General features: G+C 51.6%; 1 protein-coding gene across 1 annotated transcript; it reads left to right on the top strand.

Annotated features, from left to right (window-relative positions):
• Window positions 1-154: 154 nt before the first annotated feature.
• On the top strand, window positions 155-18,347 carry SAXO5 (stabilizer of axonemal microtubules 5). Its single transcript, XM_064381993.1, is given in 14 exon segments — window positions 155-347; window positions 1,650-1,788; window positions 1,927-2,057; window positions 10,371-10,543; window positions 10,546-10,929; window positions 10,931-10,976; window positions 13,820-13,923; window positions 14,010-14,110; window positions 15,324-15,436; window positions 15,517-15,626; window positions 15,968-16,169; window positions 16,981-17,066; window positions 18,124-18,316; window positions 18,319-18,347. Coding segments are annotated over 11 exon segments (1,524 nt in total). The 5' UTR covers window positions 155-347; window positions 1,650-1,788; window positions 1,927-2,057; window positions 10,371-10,387.
• The last annotated feature ends 219 nt before the right edge of the window (window positions 18,348-18,566 follow it).

The following is an 18,566-nucleotide window of genomic DNA, read 5'->3' as shown; positions in this document are numbered from 1 at the left end:
ACATGTGTGCTCTCCAGGCCTGCAGACCCTGGATGATCCTCGGAGCTTGCTGCATTCTGCCCCACGGCGGCTTGGCCAACTACCCACGCACAAAAAAAGATATTTCTAAGTTTAACCAACTACCCACACGCTCAGAAAATATTCCAAGCAAAACCACTAACCTGTTGGCAATGGTGCAAGGAGAGATTTTCCTGTTTAATTTTTGTGCTTCACCTTTTCTGCACTGTCTGCTGGCCTGTGAGCATGAATGACGGCTGTAGTATCACAAGGCATCTTTCGACGTTAAGGAAATGCATGGAATGGTTCTAGAATAGAAAAGAATCGTAACTGGACTTGCTCCAGAAAGGGTAACCGGGGTATTGGGGAAAATATTACATTTTCACCTTTATGCCATTTTGTAGCTGTTAAATTTTGTGCAATGTGCATGTATCATCTAATCCAAAAAAAAGTCAAATACCACTCGTCATCCGTTTTTGTCTGTTATTGAAGTGAAATTCGAACAAGATGAAATTAACCATTTAAAAATGCACAATTCTTGGCCGGGCGCCGTGGCTCACGCCTGTAATCCCAGCACTTTGGGAGGCCGAGGTGGGTGGATCATCTGAGGTCAGGAGTTCGAGACGAGCCTGGCCAACACGGTGAAACCCCATCTCTATAAAAATACCAAAAAAATTTGCCAGGCATGAGGGCGGGCTCCTGTAATCCCAGCTATTCAGGAGGCTGAGGCAGGAGAATCGCTTGAACGGGAGGCGGAGGTTGCAGTGAGCCGAGATCGTGCCATTGCACTCCAGCCTGGACGGCAGAGCCAGACTCCCATCTCAAAAAATAAAATAAAAAATAAAAATGCGCAATTCAATGGCATTTAGTACATGCACATGTTGTACAACCAACACCCCTTGCTAGTTTCGAACTATTTTTATCACCCGGAAAAGAGACCCCCGTAGGAGACCAGAATATGCCTTTCTGAAATATGCGACCTTGGTATAGGATTATTTTGAGCTGAGATCAATGGAGCTGATACAGGAAAAGCTCTCTGCTCTTCCTGATTTGCCTCAAAGCAGGAACTAAATGTACAAAGGTGCCCTCCTCTCCTCTCTGTCACAAGGACAAAGGTTGATCACCAGCAACACCTTTAGACCCTTGTCTGGAAACGACCTTTTTTTTTTTTTTTGAGACAGAGTCTTGCTCTGTTCCCAAAGCTAGAGTGCAGTGCTGCCATCTCTGCCCACTGCATCCTCCGCTTCCTGGTTCAAGTGATTCTTGTGTCTCAGCCTCCCAAGTATCTGGGATCACAGGTGTGCACCACTGTGCCCAGCTAATTTTTGTATTTTGGTAGAGATGGGATTTCACCATGTTGGCCAGGCTGGTCTCGAATTCCTGACCTCAAGTGATCTGCCCACCTTGGCCTCCCAAAGTGCTGGGATTACAGGCATGAGCCACCATGCCCAGCCTCAATGTCCTTTTCCTCTGTCTTGTCATGTCTCCAAAAATTTGCTGTTCTATGTTGAAGGTGCTATATAAGCAGGAGTTATATAAGCTATATAAACCACTTCATTTCTCCTAGCACCTCCATGTATACATAAGGCATACACATGTTAATAAATTTGTTTTCCCCTTGTTAATTTTTTTTTTTTTTTTTTTTGAGACAGGGTCTCACTCTGGGAGGAACCAAATTTGCAGAGGTGAGGCCAACACATGTGTGCTCTTTGGGCCTGAAGACCTAGGATGATCCTCAGAGTTTGCTACATTCTGCCCCACGGCAGCTTGACCAACTACCCACAAAAAAGGGTACAGCAGCATGATCATAACTTACTGCAGCCTCGAACTCCTGGGATCAAGCAATCCTCCCACCTCAGCCTCCTGAGTAGCTGGGACCACAGGTACCCACCACCGCAACTGGCTAATTTTATTTTTTATTTTTTATAGAAATGGAGTCCATGTTGTCCAGGCTGGCCTTAAGCGATCCTCCTGCCTCAACCTTCCAAAGTGCTGGGATTACAGGCATGAGCCACCACGCCTGCTCTTGTTGATTCTTTCATTGCAAGGGTCCATCACAGGTAAGATCTAAGAATAGAGGAAAAAATATTTTTCCTCCCCTATAGCCTGTTCCCATAAAGCAGTTACTCAAGTCCTCCCTCCTCCCAGTCCCTGGCAACCACTAATCTGCATTCTCTGCTGTCTCTGTATATTTTTACCTCTTCTTGATGTCTTTTTATTTTTTTTTAGACAGTCTCACTCTGTCGCCCAGGCTGGAATGCAGTGGCTCCATCTTAGCTCACTACAGCCTCCACCTCCCGGGTTCAGGCAATTCTCCTACTCAGCGTCCTGAATGGCTAAGAGTACAGGTGTGTGCCACCACACTGGGCTAATTTTTGTTTTTGTTTTTGTTTTTTTTTGAGATAGAGTTTCGCTCTTGTTGCCCAGGCTGGACTTCAACGGTGCGATCTCCGCTCACTGCAACCTCCACCTCCCAGGTTCAAGCGATTCTTCTGCCTCAGCTTCCCGAGTACCTGGGATTACAGGCATGCGCCACCACTCCTGACTAATTTTGTATTTTTAATAGAAACGGGATTTCTCCATGTTGGTTGGGTTAGTCTTGAACTCCCAACCTCAGGTAATCCACCCCCCTTAGCCTCCCAAAGTGCTGGGATTACAGGCGTGAGCCTCTGCTCCCAGCCTAATTTTTGCATTTTTAGTAGAGACAGGATTTCACCATGTTGGCCAGTCTGATCTCGAACTCTTGACCTCATGGGATTCACCCTCCTCACCCTCCCAAAATGCTGGGATTACAGGCACGAGCCACTGTGCACGGCCTTCTTGATATAAACAGAATCATACGATATGTGGCCATTTGTGTTGGCCTCTTCCACCAAGCATAATGGGTTGTTTCAGTTTTTGCTTTTTGTTTTTGAGATAGGGTCTGGCTCTGTCACCAGACTGGAGTGCAGTGGTGCATTCATAGTCATTGCGGCCTTAAATCCTGGGCGTGAGAGATCCTCCTGCCTCAGCCTCCACATTGCCAGGGACTACAGGTGCACGCCACCACATCTGGCCAATTTCTAAATTTTTCTTTTGCAGAGGTGGGGTCTCTCTATGTTCACCAGACTGGTTTCGACCTCCTGGACTCAAGGGATCCTCCTGCCTTGGCCTCTCAAAGTGTCGGGATTACAGGCATGAGCCACCACTGAGCATGTTTGTTGAGGTTCATCTAAGTTGCAGCATGTATCAGAATTTCATTCCACTTGCAGCTGAATGACATTGCGCTGTATAGATGGATCGCATTTTGTTTATCCACGCATCAACTGATGGTCATTTGGGCTCTTTCTGCCTTTTGGGGATCGTGAATAAGAACAGCTATAAACATTCGTGAATATGTGATTGGAGTCCCTGTATATTCATTTCCTTTGCGTCTATAGCTAGCAGTAGGATTGCTGGGTCATATGGTAACTTTATATTTAACTTTTTTTTTTTTTTCGAGACAAAGTCTCACTTTTGTCCCCCAGGCTGGAGTGCAATGGCATGATTTCAACTCACCGCAACCTCCACCTCCCAGGTTCAAGTGATTCTCCTGCCTCAGCCTCCCGAGTCGCTGGGATTACAGGTGTCCGCCACGAAGCCCAGCTAATGTTTGTATTTTTGGTAGAGAGCTTTACGATGTTGGCCAGGCTGGTCTTGAACTCCTGACCTCTTGAACTCAGGTGATCCGCCCACCTTGGCCTCCCAAAGTGCTGGGATTACAAGCGTGAACCACAGCGCTCGGCTGTGTTGAGCTTTTTGAGGAATTGCCCAACAGTTTCCACAGCAGCGGTACCATCTTCATACCCACCAGCATCGTACAAGGGCTCCAAATCTCCACGTCCTTGCAACATCCGTTTTGATTACGATAGCCATCGTAGTGGGTGTGAAGTGCTATCCCACTGTGGTTTTGTTTTCCCTTTTCCTAATGACTAATGATATTAACGAGTTTTTTTGTTTGCTTGTTTCATTGATTTTTTTTTTTTTGAGACAGCCTCAGTGATTGCCAGGCTGGAGTGCAGTGGCAATCTTGATCTAGATCAGTGATCGACGTCTCGGCTCACTGCCACCTCCACCTCCCGGGTTCAAGCAGTTCTCCTGCCTCAGCCTCCAAGCAGCTGGGATTACAGGCACTTGCCACCAAGTCCCACTAATTTTCAGAGTTTTTAGTAGAGACAGGGTCTCACTATGTTGGCCAGGCTGGTCTCAAACTCCTGGGCTCAAGTGATCCGCCTGCCTCAGTCTCCCTAACTGCTGGGATTACAGGCATGAGCCACCATGCCTGACCTCTTTTTTTTTTTTCTTCTTATTTTTTTGAGACAGAGTCTCGCTCTGTTGCCCAGGCTGGAGTGCCGTGGCTTGATCATAGCACCAATACAGCCTCGAACTCCTGGGCTCAAGTGATCCTCCATCCTCAGCTTCCCATAGCACTGGGATTACAGGTGTGTGCCACCACACCTGGCCCCAAGAGACTCTTTAACTCCCAAATCCAGCCAGCACCTGCCCCTGTTAAGGCTTGGGTCCACTGGCTGGGCTCGGCAACTCATGCCTGTAATCCCAGCACATTGGGAGGCTGAGGCAGGCGAATCACTTGAGGTCAGGAGTTCAAGACCAGCCTGGCCAACATGGTGAAACTCTGACTCAAAATAAAAAAATAACTTTGGGTCCACGGGGCTTTATGCACTTCCCTCCCCCACAATTGGGGTCACTTTTCTTTTCTTTTTTTTTTTTTTTTGAGACAGAGTCTCACTGTGTCACCCAGGCTGGAGTGCAGTGACACGATCTCTGCTCACTGCAACCTCCGCCTCCTGGGTTCAAGCGATTCTCCTGCCTCAGCCTCCCCAGCAGCTGGGATTACAGGCACGCACCACCAGGCTAATTTTTGTATTTTTAGTAGAGATAGGGTTTTACCATGTTGGCCAGGCTGGTCTTGAACTCCTGTCCTCAGAGGATCCACCCACCTCAGCCTCCCAAAGTGCTAGGATTACAGGAGTGAGCCATTGCGCCCAGCCAGGGGTCACTGTTTCTGCAGCAGAAAAAAACCCACGCCAAGCCAGCTGCAGTGGCCTGTGCCTGTAATCCCAGCTACTCAGGAGGCTGAGGCAGAAGAATTGCTTGAACCCAGGAGGTGGAAGCTGCAGTGAACCAAGATCGTGCCATTGCACTCAGCCTGTGCATCAGAGCAAGACCCCTCTCTAAAAAAGTTAAAAAAAAAAAAATCCAAAGTCAAGGTCCAGACAGGCAGAGGAAAAGAGGCCTGTGGCTGCAAAGCGTGCTGCTGCGTGAATAAGCAGATCCCTCCTCTGGAGCCCGTGCTGGGCCCTGTTCTAGGCAACAGAGATAGCGCAGTAAGCTTTGAAGACACAGCTCAACCCTCCCAGCATCCCATCTGGTTAGGTCTGAGCACGACCTTTGAGACAGACACAGGAGCTGGCCTGTGTTCACAGCTGGCCTTGGTGTTGCTAGGAGCTGGCCTGGCAGTCACAGCTGGGCCCCGATGTCCTCCTGCTGGACATAAACACTCTCACAGGGCGCCGGCATCAGACAAGGCCACTCTGTGACCGTGGCAGAGCAAGACAAAACAAGCCCACCTCCGTAATCATGTCTGAACACAGGCAAAACACAAACACTGCCCATGCTGTGAGAGTAATCGGACCTCCTCCACGGCTAGCTAATACCAGCGACAGCTGCTCCTTACCAGCACAGCTTTAGTCTTCTGAATGGTTCTGAATGTTAAATAGATTGACAAGACATCAAAACTCCCTATGACCCTTATCTTTTGACAACTGAACATTCTTAATTGTACATATTTTTGTACAATTGTCCTTCTTACCCTCCTTCCTTCCTTCTCTCCCTCCCTCCCTTCCTCCCTCCTTCCTTCCTTCATTTCTTCTGACTTCTTCATACAGATGATTAAGATGCTGAATAATAAGGTGGGGCGTGGTGGCTCACGCCTGTAATTCCAGCACTTTGGGAGGCGGAGGTGGGCAGATCACAAGGTCAGGAAATCGAGACATCCTGGCTAACACAGTGAAACCCCATCTCTTACTAAAAATCCAAAAAATTAGCCAGGCATGGTGGCAGGCTCCTGTAGTCCCAGCTACTCAGGAGGCTGAGGCATGAGAATCGCTTGAACCCGGGAGGTGGAGGTTGCAGTGAGTTGAGATTGTGCCACTGCACTCCAACCTGGGCAACAGAGAGAGACTCCATCTAAAAAAAAAAGATACTGAATGATAGAATTACCTCTCTCCCTAGCTGGTCTTTTGTGTTGTTTTTGAGATAGAATCTCACTCTGTCACCCAGGCTGGAGTGCAGTGGTGCAATCACAGCTCACTACAGCCTCAACCTCCTGGGTTCAAGAAATCATCCCACCTTAGCCTCCTAAGTAGCTGGGACTATAGGCACACACCACCACACCTGGCTTATTTTTAAATTTTTGTAGAGATGGATCTTACTGTGTTGCCTAGGCTGGTCTCAAACTCCTGGGCTCAAGCAGTTCTCCCACTTCAGCCTCTTGAAGTACTGGGATTAGAGGTCTGAACCACTGCACTCGGCCTCCCTCGCTGCTTTTTTTTTTTTATTTTTTATTTTGGAAATGGAGTTTTGCTCTATTGCCCGAGCTGGAGTGCAGTGGCCCGATGGCTCACTGCAACCTCTACCTCCTGGGTTCAAGTGATTCTACTCCCTGAGTAGCTGGGATTACAGGTGCCTGCCACCAAGCCCGCCTTGAAAATACAAAAATAATTTTTGTACTTTCAGTAGAGATGGGGTTTCACTATATTTGCCAGACTGGTCTCAAACTCCTGGCCTCAAGTGATCTGCCCACCTTGGCCACCCAAAGTGCTGGGATTACAGGCATGAGCCACCTCACCTAGCCACAACAGCCCTTTTCTGGACAGTACTTTGGGAGGCTGAGATTACAAATGTGAGCCATCATGCCTCACTTGTGTGTTTATTTGTGTTTATCTGCTCATCTCAGAAAAGAAAGTAAAAATTCCAACCAATAAATTCATCCCACCCAAATCCCCCCCTTCCTTAAACCATGCCCCTAAAACACCTAACAGAATTGCAAATCCCGTAATAACTGCTTTCTTTCTTTTGAGATAGAGTCTCACTCTGTCACCCAGGCTGGAGTGCAATGGCATGGTGTCAGTTCACTGCAACCTCCGCCTCCTGGGTACAAGCGATTCTCCTGCCTCAGCCTCCTGAGTAGCGCCCACCACCACACTTGACTAATTTTTGTATTTTTAGTTGAAATGGGGTTTCGCTATGTTGACCAAGCTTGTCTCAAACTCCTTACCTCATGATCCACCCGCCTCAGCCTCCCAAGTGTTGGGATTATAGGTGTGAGCCACCGCACCTGGCCCCATAATAAGTGCCTTCTAACACCTTCCAACTTAGACCCCCACAGTGCCTATGGCATGTATGAGCTCTCCCTTTTTTTCTCTCTCTTTAATGAGTAATAAGCTTGAATGTTTTCAATCACAGGTACATTCCTGGTGGTCTTTGGCTGCAGGAGGAGGGGTGACTGACCCCTTTAAAGGAGCCCTTGGAGACCTGTGAGCCCTAGAATAATATTAAGGGGTGCAGTGACTCAGGGAAGTGGGTCCATTCTGTGTGGCGTGTGTAGAAGGTAGAGGGAGGCTGAGCGCGGTGGCTCATGCCTGTAATCCCAACACTTTGGGAGGCCAAGATGGGCAGTTCACCTGAGGTCAGGAGTTCGAGACTAGCCTGGCCAACATAGCTAAACCCCGTCTCTACTAAAAACACAAAAATTGTGTTTTTGTAGACATAGTGACAAGCCCCTATAATCCCAGCTACTCAGGAGGCTAAGGCAGGAGTGAGCTGAGATCATGCCATTGCACAGCAGCCTGGGCAACATAGCAAGACCCTACCTCAAAAAAAACAATCAGACAAAACCCCAGAGGCAGGCCAGGCATGGTGGCTCACATCTCTAACCCCAGCACTTTGGGAGGGCAAGGCAGGCAGATCACTAGGTCAGGAGATCAAGACCATCCTGGCTAACACAGTGAAACCCCATCTCTTCTGAAAATACAAAATATTAGCCAGGTGTGGTGGCACGAACCTGTAGTCCCAGCTACTTGGGAGGCTGAGGAAGGAGAATCGCATGCCACCATGCCCGGCTAATTTTTGTATTTTTAGTAGAGATGAAGTTTCACCATGTTGCCCAGGCTGGTCTCAAACTCCTGGCCTCAAGTGATCCACCCACCTTGGCCACCCAAAGTGCTGGGATTACTGGCCTGAGCCACCGAGCCTGTCTGATTCATGTTTTCTAAATAGGTAGAGGCGAGCACATTGAAGTGATCTGGGAGGTGTTCTGCAGGAGGTGATCCTGAGAACCTGGAATGCTGGTCTCCAAGGGAGACCGAGAGGAGAGCAGGGGAGACACTTGTGATCTAAGCAAGGCAAGAAGGTCCCAGGCGGCTGAGCAGAGGCGGAGGGTAGGGGGAGGCTTGGAGTCTGCAGCTGAAGGTCAGAGAAGGAGAGAGCTAACTCTCAGAAAGTGTGAAGACAGGAAGAGATTGAGAAGACTAGGCAAAACCCAGGACACTTGCAGAGGACAGGAAAACCAGTAAGAAAGCGTGTGACAGGCTGGGCTCAGTGGCTGACCCCTGTAATCCCAGCACTTTGGGAGGCCGAGGTGGGCAGATCACTTGAGGTCAGGAGTTTGAGTCCAGCCTGACCCATGTGGTAAAACCCCATCTCTACTAAAAATACAAAAATCAGCTGGGCATGGTGGTGGGTACCTGTTATTCCAGCTACTTGGGAGGCTGAGGTAGGAGAATCACTTGAATCTGGGAGGTGAAAGTCGCAGTGAGCTGAGATCACGCCATTGCACTCCAGCCTGGGTAACAGAGTAAGACTGTGTCTCAAAGAAAGAAAGAAAGAGAGAGAAAGAAATAAGGGAAGGAAGGAAGGAAGGAAGGAAGGAAAGAAAGAAAAAGAAGGAAAGAAGGAAGGAAGGAAAGAGAGAAAGATAGTGCGTGGCAGAAATGGCCAGTGGCTGGGGTGCAGGGCTGGAGTTGGGCAGAGGAACAAAAATGGGTCCCCAGAGGCGAAGAAGGAGAAAACCGTGACCTTGATAACTGACCGAGGGCGAGAAGACGGGGATCTCATATCAGACATACAGTAGAATGCAGTGGTTAATTCTCCAAGTTCTAGAATCAGAGTAGCCCTGTGTTCAAATCTCAAGCAAATGGCCACCTCCCTGAGCCTCAATGTCTTCTGCGAAGCAGTAGTTAAAACCTTTTCGGGCCAAGCACAGTGACTCACGCCTGTAATCCCAGCACTTTGGGAGGCTGATACAGAAGGATTGCTTGATCCCAGGAGTTTGAGACCAGCCTGAGCAACAAAGCGAGATCCATGTCTCAAAAAAAAAAAAAAAAAAAAAAAAAAAAAAGAAAAGAAAAGAAAAAGAAAGAATTAGCCATGCATGGTGGTGCACACCTATAGTTCCAGATGCTCAGGAGACTGAGGTGGGAGGATTGCTTGAGCTCAAGAGGTTGAGTCCACCACACTTGGCTAGTGTGTGTGTGTGTGTGTGTGTGTGTGTATGTGCATGTGTGTAGATGGGTGCCACTATGCCCAAGCTGGTCTTGGACTCAAGCAACCCTCTCGCTTTGGCCTCTCAATGCGCCTGGATTACAGGTGTGAGCCACAGTACCCAGCTATTACTTTCTAACCTACTCTTCAATTTCTGTTGTTTTATTTTTAAATTATTGTCTGTCATCTCCTGCCCCGTTATCAATTCCACAAAGGCAGGGATCTAGGTCTGTTCTGTGAACTAATGTTAGCTCCCCACCTTCACTGGCCTACAGTAGGCACCACATGAATTATTATTTATTTTCTTCTAATTCTTTTTTTTTTTTTTTTTTTTTTTTGAGACAGAGTCTCACTCTGTCACCCAGGCTGGAATGCAGAGGCCCAATCTCGGCTCACTGTAACCTCCGCCTCAAGGGTTCAAGCGATTCTTCTGCCTCAGCCTCCCGAATAGCTGGGATTACAGGAGCTCACCAGCACTCCAGTCTATGTTTTCTAATTTTTAGTACAGATGGGGTTTCACCATGTTGCCCAGGCTGGTCTCGAACTCCTGACGTCAGGTGATCTACCTGCCTGGATCTCCCAAAGTGCTGGGATTACAGGCATGAGCCACTGCACCAGGCCATGAATGATTATTTCTATCTTTGCTCTCCCTGGGGGCGGGCACAGAAGTTGTGCCAGTTTCCCGTGATGTCCCCAACCCCTAGCTCAGTGCTTGGCACACAGAAAGCAGTGAAAGGCAGCATTGTCCCGGGCGGGCACTTGCTCAGCCCCTCGTCTCCACCCTCTCGCAGGTGGCTGGTGTCCCGCGATGGCTGCAGACGCCCTCCTGCCGTGCCCGCGCCCGTGCCCGATGTCCCAGCTGGACTTCCTCAAGGTGTCGCACTTCTCGCTGGAGCCCGACCTGCGGCTTCACGAGGGCACCATGCTCACCACGACGCACCGGGATTTCGCCTACCCGGCTGCCACCCGGCTGCCACCCGGGAGCCGCCGACCCTGCAGCTGCCACCCGCGCTGCTCTTCCAGTTGGACCCGCCCTGGGACCCGGAAGAGCGCGTGTCGGAGGCGCGCCGCGCGTTCCCGCCTCCGTCCACGCCGCCGTGGGAGCTGCAGCGGGCGCAGGCGCGGGAACGCACGCTCGCCAGGCAGGCCAGCAACCTGCACCTGCGCGAGGACGCGCACGCCGGGATCGGCCTCTCCAGCGCGCGCGCCGCCTACGACTGGCCCGAGCTGCCGGCGCGCGCCGGAGAGCAGATCCGCGGCGCGCGCCTCATCTTCGACCGCGACTCCCTGCCGACTGGCGACCGCGACAAGCTGCGCATCCCGCCCACCACGCACCAGGCGCTCTTTCCACCCCCACGACGTGCGCCCGCAGCCCCGAGCGCCCAGTTGCCACCTCGGTGAGCGCGCGCCCGAGGGAACATTTGGCAATGTCTAGAAACGCTTTTGGTGGCTCAGGTCTTGCGGGGTGGCCGGGCGCGGTGGCTTAAGCCTGTAATCCCAGCACTTTGGGAGTCCGAGGCGGGTGGATCACTTGAGGTCAGGAGTTCGAGACCAGCTTGGCCAATATGTAACCCCGTCTCTACTAAAATACAAAAATTAGTCGGGTGCAGTGCCGGATATCTTGTAATCCCAGCTACTCGGGAGGCTGAGGCAGGAGAATCGCTTGAACCCAGGAGGCGGAAGTTGCGGTGCGCCGAGGTTGTGCCGCTGCACTCCAGCCTGAGAGACAGAGCAAGACTCCATCTCAAAAAAAAAAGACTGGAGGGGCGAGGCCAGGCTCACACCTATAATCCTAGTGCTTTGAGAGGCCTAAGCAGGAGCATCTCTCTTTTTTTTTTTTTTTTTTGAGACGGAGTTTCGCTCTTGTTACCCAGGCTGGAGTGCAATGGCGCGATCTCGGCTCACCGCAACCTCTGCCTCCTGGGTTCAGGCAATTCTCCTGCCTCAGCCTCCTGAGTAGCTGGGATTACAGGCATGCACCACCATGTCCAGCTAATTTTTTGTATTTTTAGTAGAGATGGGGTTTCACTATGTTAACCAGGGTGGTCTCGATCTCTTGACCTCATGATCCACCCGCCTCGGCCTCCCAAAGTGCTGGGATTACAGGCGTGAGCCACCGCGCCCGGCCGCAGGAGCATCTCTTGAGGCCAAGAATTAGAGACCAGCCTGGGCGACATAGGGAGACCCATCTGTACAAAATAAAAATCTTATTTTATTTTTTATTATATACAATTTCTTTTTTGAGAAAGTGTCTTACTCTGTCACTCAGGCTGGAATGCAATGGCACAACCTCGGCTGACGCAGACTGGATCTGCCCAGCTCAAGCGATTCTCCCACCTCAGCCTCCCAGGTAGCTGGGACTGCAGACATGCATGCCACCAAGCCCAGCTAATTTTGTGTACTTATTTATTTGTAGAGCTGCAGTCTTACTATGTTGCTCTGGCAGGTCTTGAACTCCTGGGCTCAAGTGATCCACCTGCCTCGGTCTCCAAAGTGCTGGGATTACAGGCATGAGCCACTGAGCCCAGCCCTTACAAAATTAAAAAAAAAGACGACAGAGGTGCTACCAGCAGACAGCAGGTAGAGGCCAGAGATGCTGTCAAGTATCCTACCACAGACAGGGTAGCCCCCACAGCAGAGAATTAGCCAGCCCCAAATGTCAATTACACCAAGGCTCAGAAACCCTGGAACCACCTTTCGCCTCCATTTCAGCATGAGTAGAGTGGGTATATCCTCTGAATCTGTCCACAGTGGTGTGCAGTTGGCAGAAGTCATGAAAGCCAGTTTGGGGTCAGACAAATCAGCTAAGTTCTCCAACTGCACCCCCTCCTCCCCACACCCCCCAGCCTTATCACCTTAGTAGCTGTGGGAGTCTGAGCAAGTTGACCTCTCCAAGCCTCAGTTTCCCCATCTGCAAAATGGGTGCAATCATAGGGCCCAATTCATAGGATCTGGTAAAGCTGAATGTGCATGGTGTGACTGATGCAGACAGCACCCAACAAAGAGTAGCTGCCATTTGTGTGATTTTCCAATTCTGTCACTCCAGTGACCCTTTCCCTCTAAGATGGGCTCAGGGATTGTCAAACCCTGATCTGACATTTAGTTATGGTTCCTAGTTTCTGTGATTTCTGGCAAGTTCCTTAACCTCTCTGAGCCTCAAGGAGGCTGTAAGATAAGAGAAATGATACCAGGTCCAAGAGAAGAAGATGCCACTGGGCACAGTGGCTCACACCTGTAATCCCAGCACTTTGGGCGGCCAAGGCAGGTGGATCACTTGAGGCCAGGAGTTGGAGACCAGCCTGGCCAATGTGGTGAAATCCCATCTCTACTAAAAGTACAGAAATTAGCCAGGCGTGGTGGTGGGCACCTGTAATCCCAGCTACTCTGGAGGCTGAGGCAGGAGAATTGCTTGAACCTGGGAGGTGGAGATAGCAGTGAGCCAAGATTGTGCCACTGCACTCCAGCCTGGGCCACAGAGCGAGACTCCATCTCCAAAAAGAGAGAGAGAGAGAGATACCAGGCCCAATAAGAAGGTGCAATGCACTTAACCTATGTGTGGCTCGATACAGTCCTTTGTAGATATGTTTTTTATTTTTTTGTTTTGTTTTGTTTTTTGAGATGGAGTCTTGCTCTGTGGCCCAGGCTGGAGTGCAGTGGCACCATCTTGGCTAACTGAAACCTCCACCTCCTGGGTTCAAATGATTCTCCTGTCTCAGTCTCCTGAGTAGCTGGGACTACAGGTGCATAACAACACGCCTGGCTAATTTTTATATTTTTTATTAAAATATATTTATTAAAATATATGGTTTCACCATATTGGTCAGGCTGGTCTTGCACTCTTGACCTCAGGTGATCCACCTGCCTTGGCCTCCTAAAGTGCTGGGATTACAGGCGTGAGCCACTGTACCCAGCCATATTTTTAAATTTATTATTATTAGAGATGAGGGTCTTGCAATGTTGCTCAGCCTGGTCTTAAGCTCCGGGGCTCAAGCCATCTTCTCAATTCAGCCTCCTGAATAGCTGGGATTATAGGCATGAGCCATTACATCTGGCTTTTAGTATAATTTATTTTTATTTTGTGGTGTTTGCCAGACAGCTCTCAGTCTACACTGTTCAGAATGGCCCAGTTCCCCTACCCAGGCAAGAAACAGAATTCCAGAGGGCTTGAGATGGCAGGGAATTTCAGTCTCTCTCTCTCTCTCTCTCTCTCCCCCCCCTCCTCTCTCATTCCTATCCTAACGGGGCCCCAACACCCTCAAGTGGGACTACAAGAGACAAGATGGGACTTCCTACCAGAGACAGTTCAAGGCCCTGCCAGGCCCACCTGCCTTAATGTGTAAGAGGGTAAATCAAGGCTGTGTTGGGGCTGTGGGTGGGGGCAGAATTTGGGGCCGGGTGGTTTGGGCCTTCCTATCACTGTCTGCCCACAGGCCTCCTCCAGAGTGGAGCTGGGAGACTGCAAGATGAGCTATGGTTCAATGTGTTCAGAGCAGAAACAGGCCTACAGGCCCCAGGGTCTGCCTGAAGATAGGTATAAAGGGGCCACTGCCGTCCAAGTGCAGTGGCTCACACCTGTAATACCAGCACTTTGGGAGGCCGAGGTGGGTGGGTTGCCTGAGGTCAGGAGTTCAACACCAGCCTGGCCTATATGGTGAAACCTCATCTCTAGTAAAAATACCAAAATTAGCCAGGCGTGATGGTGGGTGTCTGTAATCCCAGCTACTCAGGAGGCTGAGGTGGGAGAATCGCTTGAACCCAGGAGGTGGAGGTTACAGTGAGCTGAGATGGCACCACTGCACTCCAGCCTGGGCGACAGAGTGAGGCTCCATCTCAAAAAACAAAATGAAACAAAACAAAAAAACAAAGGGGCCACTGCCTTCCCACCCAGATGAGACAATTGGCCTTCAGCAGCATGTGGTGTGTGCCCCTTAGGGCTTTAGGGCCAGTACTCTGCCTTTGAGGTCTCCATCACTGGTAGCCAAGGCTGATCTCCCATTATCAGGCTTGGTATTAGGCAACCCTGCTCTCCCATCCCCTTTTCTGGGAATTGCACAGATGGATACACTTTTCTTTCTCTTTCTTTCTTTCTTTCTTTCTTCTTTCTTTCTTTCTTAACACACAGTCTCACTCTGTCGCCCAGGCTGCAGTGGTGCAGTGGCATGACCTGGGCTCACTGCAACCTCCACCTCCTGGATTCAAGCAATTCTCCCACCTCAGCCTCCCGAGTAGCTGGGACTACAGGCTCGTGCCACCACACCTGGCTAATTTTTTGTATTTTCGGTAGAGACGGGGTTTCACCATATTGGCCAGGCTGGTTTTGAACTCCTGACATTGTGATCCACCCACCTTGGCCTCCCAAAGTGCTGGGATTACAGGGGTGAGCCACCGCACCCAGCCCCCCCCCTTTTTTTTTTTTTTTTTGAGATGGAGTCTTGCTCTGTTGCCCAGGCTAGAGTGCAGTGGCAGCATCTCAGCTCACTGCAATCTCTGCCTCCCGGGTTTAAGTGATTCTCCTGCCTCAGCCTTCTGAGTAACTGGGATTACAGGCATGCACCACCATACCCAGCTAATTTTGTAATTTTAGCAGAGATGGGGGTTTCACCATGTTGGCCAGGCTGGTTTTGAACTCCTGATCTCAGGTGACCCACCCATCTCAGCGTCCCAAAGTGCTGAGATTACAGGAGTGAGCCACCGCGACAGGCCCACTTTACCTTATTCTTGATAAAATAATACATTACGTGCAGGTATGACAAGACCCAGGCCGCAGCGCACATCCACTATGTAAATATCCGTCCTGGAGACGGCCTCTTCCACGACAAGACCACCAAGACCAAGCACTTCTATGCCCGGGAGCCAGGTGAGAGCCTGTGTCCCACCCCACCCCGCCTCCCACCGCAGCCTCCCAGGGCAGCTCTGCACCTGTTCCGCTCCTGGCAGAGCCTTTTATTCTTCACCACGATCAGACTCCGGAGTCGCACATCCTGAAAGGAAATTGGTGCCCCGGCCCTGGCAGTCTGGACACCTTCATGCAGTACTTCTACGGCCAGGTCAGCCGAAAGAGCAAAGAGGCAGCAGGAAAAAGGGCATCCCAGACAGAGCAAATAGCAGGTGCAAAAATCCCAAGGTGGGAGCGAGCTTGATATGTGTATGCAGTAATCTCCTGGATGTACTTGAGTGATCTAGGGCGAGTCACTTCACCACTCCGAGCCTCGGTGGGTCTTTCTGTAAAATGTGATAAGAGTACCAACTCCCAGAGCTACCACGTAGGGACCAGAAAGGGTGAGGGAGCTGTCCAAGGTCACACAGAGCCCACCTCCTCCCTCCCCCCGCCCCCAGGCCCGGGGACGTCTCGGACACCAGAGCTTTCAAATCACGTGTGGTCCTGCAGCCACCACCTCCGACCCAGCCACCCAGCCGCCACGTGCCTCACGAGAAATTGAAGAGTCACGTGACCCTAGGGGAGCCAAAGCTGCTCAGATGCTTCTTCAAGACCACCATGGGCTCGGACTACTGCCCCTCAGAGTGGAGGCAGGTGAAGAAAGCACCCAACCTCCACTTGCAGCGGAGCAACCTGCCGCAGGGCACTGGCGGTGAGCGCTCCCGGGAAGCCCCGCCTTATGGAGCCCTCCCCGTGGAGCCCCGCCTCTGAAAGCCCCGCCCCGGGGATATTCCTGCCCCATAAGCCCCGCCCCTTGAAGCTCCGCCTCTGGAAGCCACGACCTCCGGAAACTCCGCCCCGGGAAGCCTGGTCCTGGAAGCTTCGCCCCTGCCACTGCTCTGGCCCCGCCTCTAACGAACCCCACCCTAACCCTGGCTTCACCTCCTGCAAGGCTAAATCCCACCTCCAATTGACCAGAACCCCAACTCCGCCCCTGAATAATCCCGCCCCTTCGTGGCCATGCCCCACCCCCTCGTAACTCCACCCTATGGCCATAGCCCCGCCCCTTCCCCATCCTCTCTCACCCATTCTTAACCCCTCCTCCATCGTCAGACTCTGGCTCCGCCCCTGACCGGCCAGCCTGCCCTGCGTATCCCGGCTCCAGACTCATCTGGCCTGGCCCCACCCCTGACCTTCTTAGCTCTATGCCCTGGCTCCGGGCTCCTCCCCTAGCTCCTCCCCTAGCTCCTCCCTCCTCCCCCTGCCTCTTCCCCAGCTCCTCCCCCTTCCTCTGGCTCCTCCCTTCTCCCCTGACCCCTCCCTTCTCCCAGCTCCTCCCTCTTCCCCAGCTCTTCCCCCTTTCTCTGGCTCCTTTCTCCCTCTTCTAATCCATTCTTCTACCCTGGTCAACATCGGCGCTGGCCTGGGCTTGGCTCTTGAACCCTTCCCTTGAACTTCCCCACATCCTCAGCCTCGCCTCGGCCCACAGCCCTCAACTCAGTCTCCCCCACCCGAATCTCCAGAATTCGATTTTTCAACCATGAACCAGAAGATGCTGAAGCCACACAGAACAGCTCCGGCCCCGGTGACTGAAGAGATTCTACAGCGGGTGAGGGAGGAGGAAGGGAGCCACCCTTCATTATGTAACCCCCACATGGGTATAGAGTTATCTCAGGATGACTATGCTGTCACCCAACCTGAGTTACTGATCACCCAGGTTCGGGGGCATCTTAATATCCCTTCAGTCTCAAGATCATCCCTAGCTTGGCCGAGTGCGGTGGTTCACGCCTGTAATCCCAGCACTTTGGGAGCCCAAGGCGGGCGGATCACCTGAGGTCAGGAGTTCGAGACCAGCCTGGCCAACATGGCGAAACACCGCCTCTACTAAAAATACAAAAATTAGCCTGGTGTGGTGGCAGGCGCCTGTAATTCCAGCTACTCGGGAGGCTGAGGTAGAACTGCTTGAACCGGGGAGGTGGAGGTTGCAGTGAGCTGAGATCGTGCCATTGCACTCCAGCCTGGGCAACAGAGCAAGACTCTGCCTCAAAAAAAGAAGAAGAAGAAAAAAAAAGAGATCATCCCTACCTCACCCCCCCAGGGTCATGTCAAGGTCAGCCCAGGGGCATTTTTGCACCACCACCACTGTTATTCCCAAGACGAGGGTTAATTCAGAGTCACCTAGGATCACCCCAGCCCTGGACTCCTTCCAGGGACACCCCTGGTTTCTCTCATGAGCTCTTCATTCAGCCCAGCCTGGGGCCCTTTCTGTTCACCTCCTCCCAGGATTCAATCTTCCCAGCCTTTGATGCTCTGGCTCTGCCCTAACCGGCCCCACGCTACCCCTAGCTTCACCTCCTTAAGGGCTAAATCTCACCCCCAATTGATCAGAACCCCAACTCCACCCCTGGACAATCCCGTCCTTTCGTGGCCATACCCCGCCCCTACATAACTCCACCCTTCTGGCCATAGCCCCGTGCTTTCCCTATCTTCTCTTTTCCAATCTTAACCCCTCCTCCTTTGTGAGACTCTGGCTCTGCCCCCGACCAGCTAGCCTGCCCTTCCTGGCCCCGCCCCCCAAAGCAACAGGGCTGGGGATCCTGGGGTGGCCCGGGTGGGTCAGCCACATCCCAGGCTGCCTTGCCAGGCTGTTCACCCTTACTCCACAGTGCAAATACAGCCACATGGAGCCCCCTCTGGGTGAACTGCGCTTCTTCTCAACCCAATACAAGGACGAGTTTCCTTTCAAGTACCAGGGCCCAGCAGTCCAGAGACTGAACAATCCTCAGGAGAGCTTCGTGCCCCTGGGCACGCCTCGCCAGCGCGGTTTCAGAGAGAAGATGGACCCTCGGGCCCCCCAGCCCCTATGTACCCGTGCTCCAGCCGGCAATAAATGCCACCTTGGCAACATCCCACCCCTTCCCATCAGTCAGCCAGTCTCCAGAGGATGCTTGGGTGGGTAGGGGCTGGAGGCAGGGACTGCATTGGAGAGGATGACTCCATTGTTGCTGCGTTGCCATGAAGAGTATGGAGTCAAGGCTGGGCGCGGTGACTCACACTTGTAACCCCAGCTCTATGGGAGGCCAAGACGGGAGGATTGCTTGAGCCCAGG

Source organism: Aotus nancymaae, unplaced genomic scaffold (assembly GCF_030222135.1).
Source record: "Aotus nancymaae isolate 86718 unplaced genomic scaffold, 86718_ANA_hifiasm-v0.15.2.pri h1tg000028l, whole genome shotgun sequence".
Classification (NCBI taxonomy): Eukaryota; Metazoa; Chordata; class Mammalia; order Primates; family Aotidae; genus Aotus; species Aotus nancymaae.
Note: the sequence above shows the minus strand (reverse complement) of the source record. Positions and strands in the feature narration are given on the sequence as shown.